The sequence below is a fragment of the Uranotaenia lowii genome, chromosome 2 (assembly GCF_029784155.1).
Source record: "Uranotaenia lowii strain MFRU-FL chromosome 2, ASM2978415v1, whole genome shotgun sequence".
In the NCBI taxonomy this organism is placed as follows: Eukaryota; Metazoa; Arthropoda; class Insecta; order Diptera; family Culicidae; genus Uranotaenia; species Uranotaenia lowii.
In genome coordinates this window covers 224,209,381-224,224,680 of record NC_073692.1, presented here as the reverse complement: position 1 = coordinate 224,224,680, position 15,300 = coordinate 224,209,381, and the positions used below count along the sequence as shown (strand labels likewise).

Sequence of the window (15,300 nt, the reverse complement as noted above, 5' to 3'; positions counted from 1 at the left end):
TCCAAGGATCGATCCAAGATCGACCAATCCTAGTAAGAACACATGCGAGACATAAATGGAGTGCATCGATGGAAGGTCCAGCAATCGACCGATGAAGCTCGACTTGTATGCTCGTGTCGGGCGATTCCATCACGTTCACCGTGGTGTAATTGGCTAACGCACCGTTGCACTGAAGTGGAGTTTGCGGGATCAAGTCCAATCTGCGTGCAGATTGGGAACGGAAACGACATCCACAACCTAGTAAAGTCTTCGAAAAAACGTGCTTTAAATCATTCTTTTGATATGGAAACGTAGAATACCCCCATGCCGAAAATGTCATCGCCAAAACGTGTTAATACTGGAGCTGAAAAATGTAATGATTATGATTTAAGTCGTTTATGTTGATACGTAGATTTTAAGAAAATGGACAATCAAAATCAAAATATATTGTACGATAAATTTGATTCTTTTCATAAAAACAACCGGAACAAATATAATCAGCACTTCTTAAGGGCCTTTCAACTGAACATCAGAGGCCTGAATGATCCGAATAAATTAGACTTCATTAAAATATTCCTCGAAAAATTCCCAGCATCTGTTGATATCTGATATCTGTTGATGGCTGAAAGAGGAAAGGAAACACTTTGCCTGTATAAAAGGTTATCGTTGCTTCGTTTCGTGTCGCCCTGAATCTAGAAGCGGTGGCCTAGCTCTTCTTGTTAAAGAACCACTTGTAATCTCGGAAATTAAACACACACATTGAAGGTTTCCATTTTATCCACCTGCGCCTTGAGCCGGAATGTTCGCCTATTGATATCTGTGCCATTTATCGACCGCCCTCTCTTCACAGTTGTTTTTCGATAAACTTGACTTCGTACTTTCATCGCTTAAGCCTGCCTCTCGATTATTAATGCTTGGCGACATCAACATCCCAATCAATCACGAAACCTGCCCTATTGTCCAACGATATACAGATCTCCTGAGATGTTACGCATGTAGAGTGACCAATATGCATATGACTCGCCCAGCTGGTAGCAACATACTTGATCATGTTGTATGTTCGAACTCAATAGCTGATCAGATTTTGAAGTGAAGGTAAGGGAATACTGCCCGTGGTTTCACTAAATGTATGGAAGCTGATGAAAATCAAAGATCGCACTCTAGCCCGATGTAAAAAAAACACCCTGTAATTTCAACGTGCCAAAGCGGAAGTTAAAAAAAGCTATTATCACAAACTTTTCAACAAATCAAATCAGAAACCGATGTGGAAGAATTTAAACAAACTGGTTGGAAGAAATCAGCCTCAAACCGAAACAATAAAACTAGAACTGGATGGAGTCCTCACATCAGAAGAAAAGCTTGTAGCAAATGCTTTCAACGATTATTTCTGTAACGTTGGAACTCAACTAGCTGCCACAATCCCGAGAAATATTCACGGAAATCAAACTCTAACAGCCAGTGATATACATACGATCAGCAACCGAGCAAGAAGTCATTATTTTAATGAACACACTCGATTCCTCGAAAAGTCCAGGCCCAGACGGAATTTCTGAGCAGTTCGTAAAAGTTCATCATAACGTTTTAGCACCGTTGATAAGAGACGTTTTCAACGACGCTGTTCGAACAGGAGAATTCCCAGAATTCCTTAAAATCGCACGCGTCGTTCCAATCTACAAAGCAGGAAAGAAATCGATCTGTAGTAACTACTGCCCTATATCGATCTTATCGGTCTTTAGTAAAATCTTAGAGCAACTCTTAGCAGCTAGGGTCTCGCAGTTCCTTAGGCAGTATAATCTACTATACAACTACCAATACGGCTTCCGAGAAGGTTCAAGTACTCAGCACTCAGCTGTAACAGCTGCTACCGAATTAGTTGACGATATTCACAGCGCCCTTGACAACCGCTTATTCATGGGAGTTTTCTTCCTTGATTTAAAAAAGGCCTTCGACACGATCGATCACACAATACTGCTTAAAAAAAGGAAGCGCTTGGAATCAGGGGTACAGCGAATTCCCTATTTGCCAGCTATCTTGCAGATAGGAAACAGTTTGCACGAATTAACCAAACGACAAGCGATTTAGGACACCTACCTTTTGGAGTTCCTCAAGGTAGTAATTTGAGTCCCCTTCTGTTCATCTCGTATGTAAACGACTTGAACAAACTTCGTTTACATAGCAAACCCAGACCATTTGCCGATGATACCTCGATGTCATATAAACACTCTGACGTAAGCGTAATAATATCCCAAATGTAGAATGAGCTGGATACACTTCAAAGTTACTTCGATGCAAACCTTTTGTCGTTAAACCTTGAAAAGACCAAATATGTAAGTTTCAAATCAACTAACCGGCATCTCGACTGTCCCAATCAACTTCAAATTGGTCAAACAGTGATTGAGAAAGTCTAAAGTTTTAAGTATCTTGGGCTGACCTTCGACGAGCTAATCAAATGGGATGTCAATATAGACCGTTTGAGGAAAGAGCTTAGTGCTATACACAGCATAATGTGGATCTCCTTAACAGAGCCTCCTCAACAGAGATTATTCTCACTGGAGGCTCGGAAAATTTGTAGTTCCTCACTTGAAATGTAACTGCCATTGCCACCATACAATATTTTTTCTCCCTCTCCGCCAGCCACCACTTAAACAACAAATCGAATAACAGAATTATGATGGAAAGAAATAGTGTAAAATTTCAACAAAAATAGAAAAAATGAACATAATACATTATCTTAAGATGTCCCTACTGAAAATAACATCACTTTCACCGATAAAGCCGATAAATTAAATAACAAATTCTGTGAAGTTATAGATTTTTCTGTGATTTCTACAACCTTGAATGACAGCCGTTAGGGCAAAACTCGTGGAGAACTAGACTGCCTCTGCTAATAATCGAAAACGCTTGGATGATTCAATGCCTACTAACAACACTTCATTAGAAAGGTATAATGAAAAGTAATTTGCTTGTTCAATAATGATGAAAGCATCTCATGCAATTTGATAAAATGACAATCGTATTGCGTTGTATGTTCATATTCAGCAAACGCTGCAGCAACAATCCTGAAGAAATTCTAGATGCTCAACAAACCATTCTTGTTCAACCAAAAGCAGCGGACGCCAATCAATTCCACGCCCGAGCACAGCACTAAATCACAACTGGTCGCAAATCAATGTGACGTCAATGAAAGTTCTCCCGGCCCTGATGCACTTCAGTTACTTAGTTCAAGTTCAAAAGGTTGACAGACAGACATTATTGGTTGCTTTGAATGCATATCCACTACACTAACAGCGATGCACAATTATTGCATTCATATTGCGCGTCTTTCCCAAACAAATGAACACATCAAAACGCGTCCATCGTCAGTCAAATTAATCCAAACCATGCTGTTGATATTCACTGCATGTGCGAGTATTTATCTTACCGTGCCGGTTCGAATAATCGAGAAGGGAAATCACGATCTATGAAATGTATACAAATGTGTCAGCAATATGGGATCATCTCGCCGCGCCACTCGAGATGTGTGCTATTAATCGAGAAGACTAGAAATTGTTAGCGGTTAGACGAGATTCGCGCGATTCAAGATCGTAGAGAAATTGGCAGCGAAACAACCACACCCGGCGGTCTTAGACAAACTACTATTCTATGCCGACTAAGCGTATCAATTTGTGACTACGCTCTCGCTAAATAAAGGAGAAGCGGGAAATCATTGATACTTGAGTCGTTACTTCACAAAAGATGGGTCACATATTTCGGATTAGTATTGACGCAAGTAACATGGAATTCTTTAAAATATCAGAAACTCCATGCTTTCAGTTATTGTCACCTCAATCTGTTACATCCAGCATCTCCTACACTTTGGTTTCCACCCAGATTTTAAAGAACATAATACAAGAATGTATCTTAACGATGCATAAAAATAACGCACAGCATAAAACGTGTACGGATGTATTGCGTATTATCTTATTAAACTATCGAAAGTGAATCCCATCTTCAATTGTATTTTTTAAATAAATATAGATAAGAGGACATTACAACGTGTTAGATTACTTGTAAGGTTGTAGTTTTCTTTAACAGTATTCAAAGTCAACGAGCATCTTTAATAATTGCAAACCACAAATTGTTAGAGTGCGGTATCGTCTGAAGTCCGAGATGCGCAATCTGCTGACAAAAAAAAAACCTATATCGCTATCTTATCTCCTGTATTCAACCCCCATTCTGAATATATAAACAAACATTTCCCCTTTCTGTGGTTTAAATTTCACCACAAGATAAAAAAAAACAGACACAGACTGTCCCTAGCAATGGAAGCACTTGCGGAAGCAAGTAGGAAACTCGTTTTATATGCGAATATATGTCGGTACCGTAATCCGGGGTAAGATTGATCACTTTTTTCAATATTTTTCGATTATTTTTTCTGTTAAGGGGAATGTGGCATGTTTAATATTTTTAAAACCAGTACTGGGCTCCTATGAACGTAAAACATGGTTGCAGAAATTTATTAGACTTCTTTAAATTTGATTTAAAAATCGATTTAATCTCTGTCCAGAATTTGATGCTTTGGGGTGACATTGATCAGTCTCTATTTTGACGGTTTTATCGAGTTTTCTTGATCATAAAGAATACAAAAAACCATAATAATAAAATTTTATATGCTTGTTCATCAATTTGACCTAGTTTTTAACGTTTTCTTTTGAAAACATTTATAATCGAAAAAAAACACTGATGCTGCATACATTTAGGGGCAAAAGTTATAACAATCGCTAAATAGTTTTAGCTTCAAAATACTAATGAAATTTTACCTTCACACGTTCTTCTAGGCTCACCCACTATTACCATTTTCATTTTTTCTTCAAAGTTAACCATTTGATAGGGTTCATAGCCATTTTTCCAATACTGGCTTACTCTTGGAAAACGTCCTTTATTTTTAAATATAAAAAGTTTATCACTAAATGCCTATAAAAATAGCACTACAACTACACAAATACAAAGAAAAAAAGTTGTTCTTTCACGTTCAACAACTCGTTTGCTTCTAAATGCTTTTTGGTATCATCAGGAGAGCTGTTTGTTTGCGAGCCTTGGAACAGATAGATATTTTAAGATTTTGAAATAACATTTTTACTAGCAGAAAACAAATTTCAAATACAAACCAAATTTTGCCTATTTGATACTCAATTAATAGGCTTTCAAACGTAGAAAACAGTTTTCAAAAATTCGAACTATAGACTTAGTTATTGATGATTATTTGGCACAATTTCATGTTGATCAAAGCTACCCCGGTGATCAATGTTACCTCGTTTTACGGTACTTTTATCCTATCAACGTACTAAATACGCAGATGATTCCATTACGGTAATGGGAAACTTAAACTATACATACACTTGACCTAGCAATGAATTTAAAGGGTGATACGGTCAAAATTTGCTCAATACCAACTAGACGTATTTCTTCCAATTATGCATTTAAAAAACCTGAACACCCCTCATTTTGAAGGTATGTGCGTGTGAAGAATGTTGCTCCTATTTTGGTTTTGAAATTCACTCTTCAGTTGTCAAAATGCCGTCCAAGGAAGAAGAGCAGCGTATCAAAATTTTTCTCGCGCATCGCGAAAATCCGAGCTACTCGCACGCAAAGCTGGCAAAATCGCTAAAAGTTGCCAAATCAACCTTTACATTAATTAAAGTGTTTGGGGAACATTTGTCGACAGCCAGGAAGTCTGGATCTGGGGGAAATCGAAAACAGGAAGACCGCTGAGACGACAAAGAGAGTTGCTGGTAGTTTCAAGCGATACCCTAACATCTCTCTCTCCGAGATACCGCAAATAAGCTGGGTGTATCGTCTACAACCGTGCATCGAGCCAAAAAACGAGCCGGACTATCGACTTACAAGAAGGTAGTGACTCCAAATCGCGATGATAAACAAAATACGACGGCCAAAGCGCGATCCCGGAGGCTGTACACGACGATGCTGACGAAGTTTGACTGCGTGGTAATGGACGACGAAAGCTACGTCAAAGCCGACTACAAGCTGTAAGACTGGCTATTAGCCAATCGGTAGATTTGCGGTGAACCCCTTTTAATCCCAGGGTCGGAAAGTTTACACTAACTAAGTTGCAGGGAAATTCGGGAGAGCTAAAGAAAACTCCTCGGATAAAATTCGGTACCGTTTAATGATCTGCAGTTTTGTTCACCCACCACTTTCTTAACCTAGCTAACCTTTATTTTGCGCACTGGTTTTCCTTGCTCGGGCTCGGGTTCGGTGAGGTCGGCTTGGAAGCTGGCTGGCTTTAGCTGGTCGTGTTGTTGTACCCGGTCCCACCTTGGGTGCTGAACCGGGCACTGATGGTCCTTGGACGGCAAGCAAGCGGCGTGGATGCTGAGTACCTGACTCCACCTTAGGTGCTGAATCAGGTACGATGGTAAGTAGCACCGGCGGCGGTCGGTCGATGTTATCGGTGGCGCACGAGGTCCTTCGACGATTAACGGAGCGCGTGGCGACGTCGTACCTGGCCCCACCTTGGGTGCTGAACCAGGTACGGAATTGAGTAACACCGACGGCGGTCGGTTGAGGTGGTAGAGCGCTGTGGCGCTCTCAGGGCTCGGTTGATTAAAAATCAATCCGAAACAGCGGGGTCCTGGTAAGGTTCAGGATCAGATTAAAAGGGTATTTTTGGGCAGGGGCAAAATGGCGTGGGGTTACCTGGAGTTCCAATCTATTCCAGCTTAAGACTGGATTTTCCTTTCTGTGGAATCCTTCAATGGCGATGATTCATGTTCCGTTTTTATATGGATGGAACAAAGCACCAAACTTTGGCAAACGATCGTTAATTTTGGGATCGCTGTGATGCGTTCGCGAACTAATGGCAGAGTAAAATGGTCATTTTTTTACAATCTGCTCTGACTCCATTGCCGTTCATTGCCCCCGTCCCGCGCTCGTTTTCGCCTCGCCTTATCGCACGCTTCGCCTCTTCGCTTGAAGACAACGGCTCACATCTCTGCACTGCGCTCTGGTGGTGAGTTGTTGAACGACCATCTTTCGCCCGGTCGTTCGCCTGGTTAGCGTGGCTTGGTGAACTGCTTCACCAAGGAGAACCCCTTAACCCCCACAAACAACACTGCAACATTTATTTAATTTTACTACAACAAGATCACCGCGGCCTCCTTCGACTGACTAGCAACGCTTACACTCTCCCACTGCTCGGGGAAAAATATTTACAAAGTAAATATTTTCCTTTTAAATCATCACTAGTCTAGAGCGAACACACCGAGAACACATAGCTCTGAACCTGTTTCCACTAACTAATAATCGCACGGTTGAATTGACAGAACTTTACGGTTGCTGGAGAAATATTTCACACCGAACGTAATAGATTCCGAAAAACATTTTACTAGAGGAAAACGCATAAAATCTTCGAGTATTGTGGTTTGAGTATCGGGGTCATAAGTTATCATCATCGGTTTCCCGACTCCTCTCAGTTTCGGGACACTTGGTCCTGTACTGACCATCAGCGTCTTTCGACTCCGGTCTCCAGCGATCAAAATATCAAAGCCACATGGACTTGATAACCTCACACAATACTACCCGATTCTATTTAGATTGCTTAAAAATATTTTATAAATTCCAATATAAATTTCAAGTGTTTTTACAAATTCCAACAAGTTTTACAATAGTACGAATTAAAATTAATAAATAAATAACGTGAAACAAATTAAAAATTATGAGCTAAAATTAAATTAAAACAATCAATTATATTTATTAGGAGCATCTACAAACAAAAATATCACAGTCATGCTATGCTTGATCATGATCAATGAAACATTTCATGCGATCTGTCGGAGTTGCGATTTTCTACTAAATTTACCATTTTCAACTGTATATGTGATCACATGGATCTTATTGATCTGTCAAACTGATGGCAAACGTAAACAACGAAAACTGGATAGCATGCGGATGGAAGGTAAAGTTTTATTAGGCAATATTTCTAGGCGAGCTCGATGGGAATATCCCTAATTTTATTGTTTTTGGTGGGCAGTGGCCTTAAGCTCCCCTTAAACATTAAAGGTTATCGATAATTCCTGGCACTTCCTTGAAAATTGCCTAATAAAACTTTGCTGCATCATGGGTAAGTAAAGCAGCATGGTATTACATTAATTCCGAAAGCTCGTTAGAACATCAGTGTGCGTGAGATCGTTGGACTTTTCTTACGACTGCTTAAGACAAACGATTGGGTGCAGTTCGGAAGAATAAGTGTCTACGCAATTGCATCACTTAAGTTCATACTTGCTTTCATTTTACACTACCGATCAAAATGTTTGAGACACACAATAAATTTTACCAAACTAACAAATTTTTTTTCTTTTTTCAGATGGATTTACAACGAAAATGACCATGACAATGAACATGAACATGTATGGTAGACATGAGTGCACCCACTGTGCCACCCTTTATGATCACAGATGATTAATGACTGCTTTGAGACGAAGTGCATAATTGAGCTTGAAAATGTGAATGGAGATGTGTGTTGGGTAGCTATTTCTGATCCAGATACGATTGACTCGTGTTTCTTTACACTGATTTTACAGAAATCGATTACTCGTTCCGATTCTTTCATATGCTCCCGTGTATTTGCGAAAATTTTAAGCTTTATCCTTTTAGATCTGCGGCCGAGAAAACCCCTAACGGTTTGCCGTCCTGGTCCGCGAGATCGTACGAGCTTGTGCCCCGTTTACTGAGGACTATGCAAGGGAGGTACTGAGGCCCAAGTTTGGCGTTATATTTTTGGCCAGCTGATGACTGTCGGAAGTTGCGTTTAAACACTCGCTGGCCCGGTTGGAATGAGGGTGAGTAACGCTTGTGGCGTAAGTCGTATCGTCTTTTTGTTTCGTCGTGGGTTTTTTTGAGCTGACCTACCACAAGACTTTTTGTGTTTTTGCTTATTCCCCTCCATTTTTCCATCCGTTGCTCTTCCGATAGATCATCAACTGACTCTAAACGGTGATCAGAGCCTTTGGTCACTATTTCGTGGCCAAATATTACACAGTGTGGACTGAACTTTGTGGTTGCATGAACTGTGTTATTGATTACGTACTCAATTTCAGAGATACGTGTATCCCACAAAGTTTGATCAGTTTTAACGTACGATCTGATCATTGAGTTGATTGTGCGGTTTAAGCGTTCAGCAGGATTAGCTTGGCTGCGGTGGCGCGAGTTAGTCCAATGTTGTATCTCATATTTCGCAACAAAGTTATTAAATTCTTTGGACAAGAACGTGCTTGCGTTGTCCGATATGATGATTTGGGGAGCAGAGAAACGTCTGATCCATTGCTCTTCCAACACTTTACACAGATTTACATTCGAAATTTTCCGAACAGGGACAAGCAAGGAATATTTTGAAAAAATATCCATGACAACTAATAAATGACTATTGCCTTGCTTGCTCCGCGGTAAAGATTGGATGTAATCCATGCAAATGAGTTGAAAGGGCCGGCTGGCGATTCTCTGCTTCCCCATTTCAGGTACGCTGGAGGTTGTTGCGTGTTTATTTTGTTTGCACGGAACGCATTTTGCAACGTGCTTGCGTATGTCGCTGCACATGCGTGGCCAATAAAATCGACGCTTGATTTTTTCTACACACTTATCGTAGCCAATATGTAGACTCTTATCGTGTTCATCTTCAAGAATGTGGGTTCGCAGCGAGGCAGGGACACACTGTTTCCATTCGAAACGGTAGTCCAGTGTGTCTGCCTTTGCTGCTACGAATTTATAAAGTTTCCCATTATCAATTTTAAAGTCGATGTAATTTTCTGGGTTTTTTTCAACTTCCAAGAACAGCTTCTTATACCACCCATCTTCCGGTTCCGAATCTAGTGTCTCAATAGATCGAGAAAGAGCATCGGCGACCACATTTTCCTTTCCTTTTCTGTGACGAATTTCCATTTGGAATTGCTGAAGCGTGATACTCCACCGGCTTAAACGGGAGGACGACCTCCACTTCGCACGCATTATAAAAGTCAGAGCAGACGAATCGGTAACCAAAATAAATTTGGTTCCCTCAATGTAGCCTCTGAATTTTTCAATGCAGCGAAGTGCAGCTAGTCCTTCCTTTTCAGCCGCGTGGTAGTTCAGCTCAGCCCCTTTTAATTTTTCGGAATGGTACGCGATAACTCTTTCCTCTCCATTTTGCACCTGAGTGAGGACACCTGCAATAGCCGAATCACTAGCGTCAGTTTGAACAGTAAACTGAAGTGCAAAATTAGGATTGGCCATTACAGGCGCCGATATGAGGCGATCTTTAATTGTCCTGAATGCATCATCTGCTGCCGTGGTCCACTGCACCCTCTTTGGCTTGTTTCTCAACAAGTCAGTGAGAGGTGCCGTAATCTCACTAAAGTTTTCGATAAACCTACGGTAGTAATTGGTCATACCGAGGAATCGCCTGAGCTGTCTTACCGATTTCGGAACCTGATATCCAACGATCGCTTGAACGCGATCGGGATTAGGCCGTAAACCATCTTGGGACAAGACGTACCCAAGATACGGCAATTGTTGACAGCAGAACTTAGACTTTTTCAAGTTGATGCATAAATTCGCTTTCTTCAAGCGTTCAGCCAAATCTTTCAGGCGCTGAATATGCTCCTCAAATGTTTGGGATGCTACCACAATGTCGTCCAGATACACGAATATTGACGGCTCAAGAGCACCATGGTCCAGAATTCTATCCATACACTTGCTCAAAGTGGCTGGCGAGTTACATAACCCCATTACGCAACGTGTCCACTGGAAGAGTCCTCTTCCAGGGATCGAAAATGCCGTGTATTTCCGGGACTCGGGGTGTAATGGAATTTGAAAAAAAGCCTGAGACAAGTCGATGGTAGAAAGGTACTTCACTGGACCTAGATGACTCAGAATTCGGTTCTGGTGCGGCAAAGGGTAGGCATCTCCTTTTGTGCGCTCATTGAGCTTTCGCGCATCGAGACAAATTCTTACTTCGGAGGTGTCTTTTTTTGCGACCGGTATGATGGGCAGCGACCAATCCGAATTGGATGGTTCCACTATATTGTCTTTTAATAATTTGTCCAGAGCTTCGTAAATTTTTTTCTGGATTTGCGGACTCCACGGGTAGGGATTCTGTCTGATTGGAGCAGCATCTTTGAACTCATTTTTGAATTCGATGACGTGCTCTAGGACGTTCGTTTTTCCAAATTTACCCTCCTCGGCATGAAAAAACATCTTTTTTGTCTTTTCCAATTCGTGTAATTGGGATTCGGTAAGAGTTTTTTGAACTTCGGTGATTTCACAAGTTTCACATTCATCTAAATTTGCTGGCGGATTTTGAATCGAAGGAATGATACCAAATTTTTGCCAAAAATCATACCCCAAAATGCACATCCGTTTGAGGTTTGGGGCGAATATTAAATTTAATATTTTTGTCGTGTTATTAAATGTTACGGGAACGTCGGCACACCCTAGGGTTTCAATGTTTTCCCCAGAGGCTGTTTTCAAATTGACGAAAGCTGGATCAAGATTTAAATTTAATAACTGAATTATTTTTCTCGCCCCAACACCCACAACCGTTCGTGCAGCTCCACTATCCAAAAGACCGATCAGTTCAATCCCCAACAGCTGGATTTTCGCGAAAGGTCTCGAGTCATTGCTAAGATTTACGAGCAACGTAGCAATCTCGTCATCTTTAGCACGATTCGTTACTTTCGCATAACCCAATTGCTGGAGAATGTCTGTTGGATCTTTTGGATTAGGAACCTGAGGCCTTACAGAATTTGGTTGACTGCTCTGCCTCATTGAACAGCCTTTTTCGCGTTTTTTGTGTCACAGTAAGGACATTCCGATGTGGCGAAACCTGGAAAGCCACAAGCCCAGCAGAACATGTTCCGGGGCTTTTCGCAGACTTTGAAATCATGGCCCTGCTCGTGGCAATTAAAACAGTGACCGTATTTAACCGGGATATAAGCTTTGACGATTCTTTGGATTGGATCAGTTCCACTTGTGCTGGGGTTTTGATTCCAGCCCGCAAAATTTTCTGTAGTTTTGGCTTTAGGTCTTTGTGAAAATTTTTGAGTTTCACTCGATCTTTGATTTTCTAACGGTTTGTTACGGTAATTAGGATATTGAATTTGTCTATAATTGTTGTTACTGTTTTTCGTATATTGATCTGTATTTCGTTTATATCTATGTTCATTTTCAAAACTGTTAGCAAAACGATTTCTTTGATCGTATACTTCTTCGATTTCCGCATTCGATCTCCCCGGAAAACGATTTTCTTTTTTGAAATAAATTTGCCAATTGATTGCATCAAATCGCTTACCGAACTCCCTCATTTTAGGAATTGAATCAATGCCGGCAGCTAGCATCGCAGTCCTGCAATCTTCCCTGGTATTGCGGAACAAAGCTTCGAATTTTCTATGATCATCCCACTGCTTGGACATACAACGGAAAATACGGACGACATCAAGGTAAAAATCTTGGAATTTTTCACGCGGCCCCTGTCTGCGCGAATTGACTAACCTCTCGTATTGGTAGTCCATATCAATGGGCATAAATTCGCTTTTAAGCTCTTTGACGAGATTGTCCCATGAACCCAATTCGTTGGAGCCGTTAATCTCCATAAACCAGGCACGTGCCTTACGCGTAAAAAGATGATGCGCAGACGCAAACAATTCTGCTTTAGAGAAACCTTCCGATCTTGCATTGAACTCGACTTCTTTTAAAAATTCGTTAATTATTCTACCATTATCCATGCCATCATATCGAACGGTCCACTTGTGAATGGGTAGGCGGTCACGACGTGATCTTATTTCCGTGTTGTTTTCATTAATTTCGCAGATAGACGGTGGTTTAACTTTCTCGACCAAACTTGGTAACGAAGCACCTTTGATTTTCAACCAGTCATCAAAGTTAGTCGGTTTTTTTGTGCTGCCAGTTTCTGAACGTACGGAACTGCTCGACTTTTTTCCGGTTGCATACGCCACGGGCTCATTTTTGTCGCGAGAACGTTCCAAAGCCGAAATGCGTTCGAGCAATTGGCTGACCGTTGACTTCAGCTTATTGTTTTCGCCTACCAGTTCGAGGATAGCTTTGTCTTTCTCGTCTAATAAACCCGAAGCATTTTCCCGATCCGCATCAAATGAATTATTTCCGAATTCATCGTGCTCTTCTTCCGCATTAGAAATCTGGTCAACGTAACCGTCTTGCTCATTCATAGCTTGTTCATTTTCGTGTACACCTTGTTCATCCACATTTTGTTCGATATTCATGGCAGATTGCATACTTTCGTTTATTGCGCTCAATTCAGCCTGCCTAATTTCTTGTAGTGGAGAAACGATTGAAAAGAACATGCTCAGAAGTTTGGTGCACTCAACAGCAATGATAGCAATGCTGTTAACGTCATCTTCGTTCTTAGCATGTAACTTTAATCGTTGCATCCTGAAATATACATGTAAGAGTTTGGTTTTGTATAAACGGTCTGGAACTTTTTTTGCTTTTTTGCCCTTCAATGCATTCCTAATCTCATCTAACTTGACCCCACATTCATTAATTTCGTCTTCTGCCTTTTCCCATAGTATTTCATAATCATTTGTTTCTTTTTCTCTTTCAGTTTTCAACAGCTCGCGTAGAGCGCGTTCCTGGCTGCTGCGCCTCAAATCAGACACGTCTGTGTGGCGGATACGCAACTCATGATAAAGTTCTTGATCGGAAAGATGAGCTGGGTTAATCGCTAAATACTGTTCTTTTAGTTGTGATTCCATTTTCGCGCAAAGAATTTCAGAGCTAAACGATAGTTGAAAATCCACAAGAACAGCAAAAGAAAAGTTATATAGAACTACAAAAATAATGAATGCAATGTCAATGAGATAAAATCATGAATCAAATTAACACCAAGGGAATAAATTAAACACATATGATTAAAAAATAATAATTAAAAAAAATAGATTAAAATGTTAGATTACAGTAGGTACATTCAGATAAGAGGCCACTTTATAATGTAATTGTACAAAACTAATTAGGTTAAAATAAAGAAATTTTTGATTTTGTTGTTTTACTTTTCAATATCACAGTTCATCACACCAAATCATCACAACATACAGTTAAAAATCGCTCCAATTTAAAGATGAATTCTAAATTCAACTTCACTCCGATTAAATTTTTAAACAATCGTGTTTTCCCCGTTCATTTGAACTTCAGAACCCCTCTGTTAAATATGAAATAAATTTCAAAAGCGGTTGAAAGTTTTGTAATTCAACCAATTACTGCAAAAATTATTTAAAGGAAACCTGGATGTTTTCCCAGAGAATTCTGCAACGGATACCGGTGGAACCCCTACAACTAGTAACGGTAAGGCAGTTTTAGTTGGGCGCCAAAGTGTAAGACTGGCTATTAGCCAATCGGTAGATTTGCGGTGAACCCCTTTTAATCCCAGGGTCGGAAAGTTTACACTAACTAAGTTGCAGGGAAATTCGGGAGAGCTAAAGAAAACTCCTCGGATAAAATTCGGTACCGTTTAATGATCTGCAGTTTTGTTCACCCACCACTTTCTTAACCTAGCTAACCTTTATTTTGCGCACTGGTTTTCCTTGCTCGGGCTCGGGTTCGGTGAGGTCGGCTTGGAAGCTGGCTGGCTTTAGCTGGTCGTGTTGTTGTACCCGGTCCCACCTTGGGTGCTGAACCGGGCACTGATGGTCCTTGGACGGCAAGCAAGCGGCGTGGATGCTGAGTACCTGACTCCACCTTAGGTGCTGAATCAGGTACGATGGTAAGTAGCACCGGCGGCGGTCGGTCGATGTTATCGGTGGCGCACGAGGTCCTTCGACGATTAACGGAGCGCGTGGCGACGTCGTACCTGGCCCCACCTTGGGTGCTGAACCAGGTACGGAATTGAGTAACACCGACGGCGGTCGGTTGAGGTGGTAGAGCGCTGTGGCGCTCTCAGGGCTCGGTTGATTAAAAATCAATCCGAAACAGCGGGGTCCTGGTAAGGTTCAGGATCAGATTAAAAGGGTATTTTTGGGCAGGGGCAAAATGGCGTGGGGTTACCTGGAGTTCCAATCTATTCCAGCTTAAGACTGGATTTTCCTTTCTGTGGAATCCTTCAATGGCGATGATTCATGTTCCGTTTTTATATGGATGGAACAAAGCACCAAACTTTGGCAAACGATCGTTAATTTTGGGATCGCTGTGATGCGTTCGCGAACTAATGGCAGAGTAAAATGGTCATTTTTTTACAATCTGCTCTGACTCCATTGCCGTTCATTGCCCCCGTCCCGCGCTCGTTTTCGCCTCGCCTTATCGCACGCTTCGCCTCTTCGCTTG

At 41.1% G+C, this 15,300-nt stretch overlaps 1 protein-coding gene across 3 annotated transcripts in view; it reads right to left on the bottom strand.

Annotated features, from left to right (window-relative positions):
• LOC129745797 (neprilysin-3) overlaps positions 1-15,300 on the bottom strand; it is a 50,747-nt gene that overhangs the window by 25,473 nt on the left and 9,974 nt on the right. The window contains exon 1 of one of the 3 annotated variants that reach the window (XM_055739149.1): positions 3,401-3,622. The exons of 1 other annotated variant lie outside the window; for it this stretch is intronic. Coding sequence is in view for 1 of the 2 variants with exons in the window: in XM_055739148.1 (XP_055595123.1) it covers positions 3,067-3,069 (3 nt within the window). In the remaining variant the exon portion in view is untranslated. Of the gene's footprint in view, positions 1-3,066; positions 3,323-3,400; positions 3,623-15,300 lie in introns of those variants that run through there. One more of the 3 variants, XM_055739148.1, reaches the window with a different exon arrangement.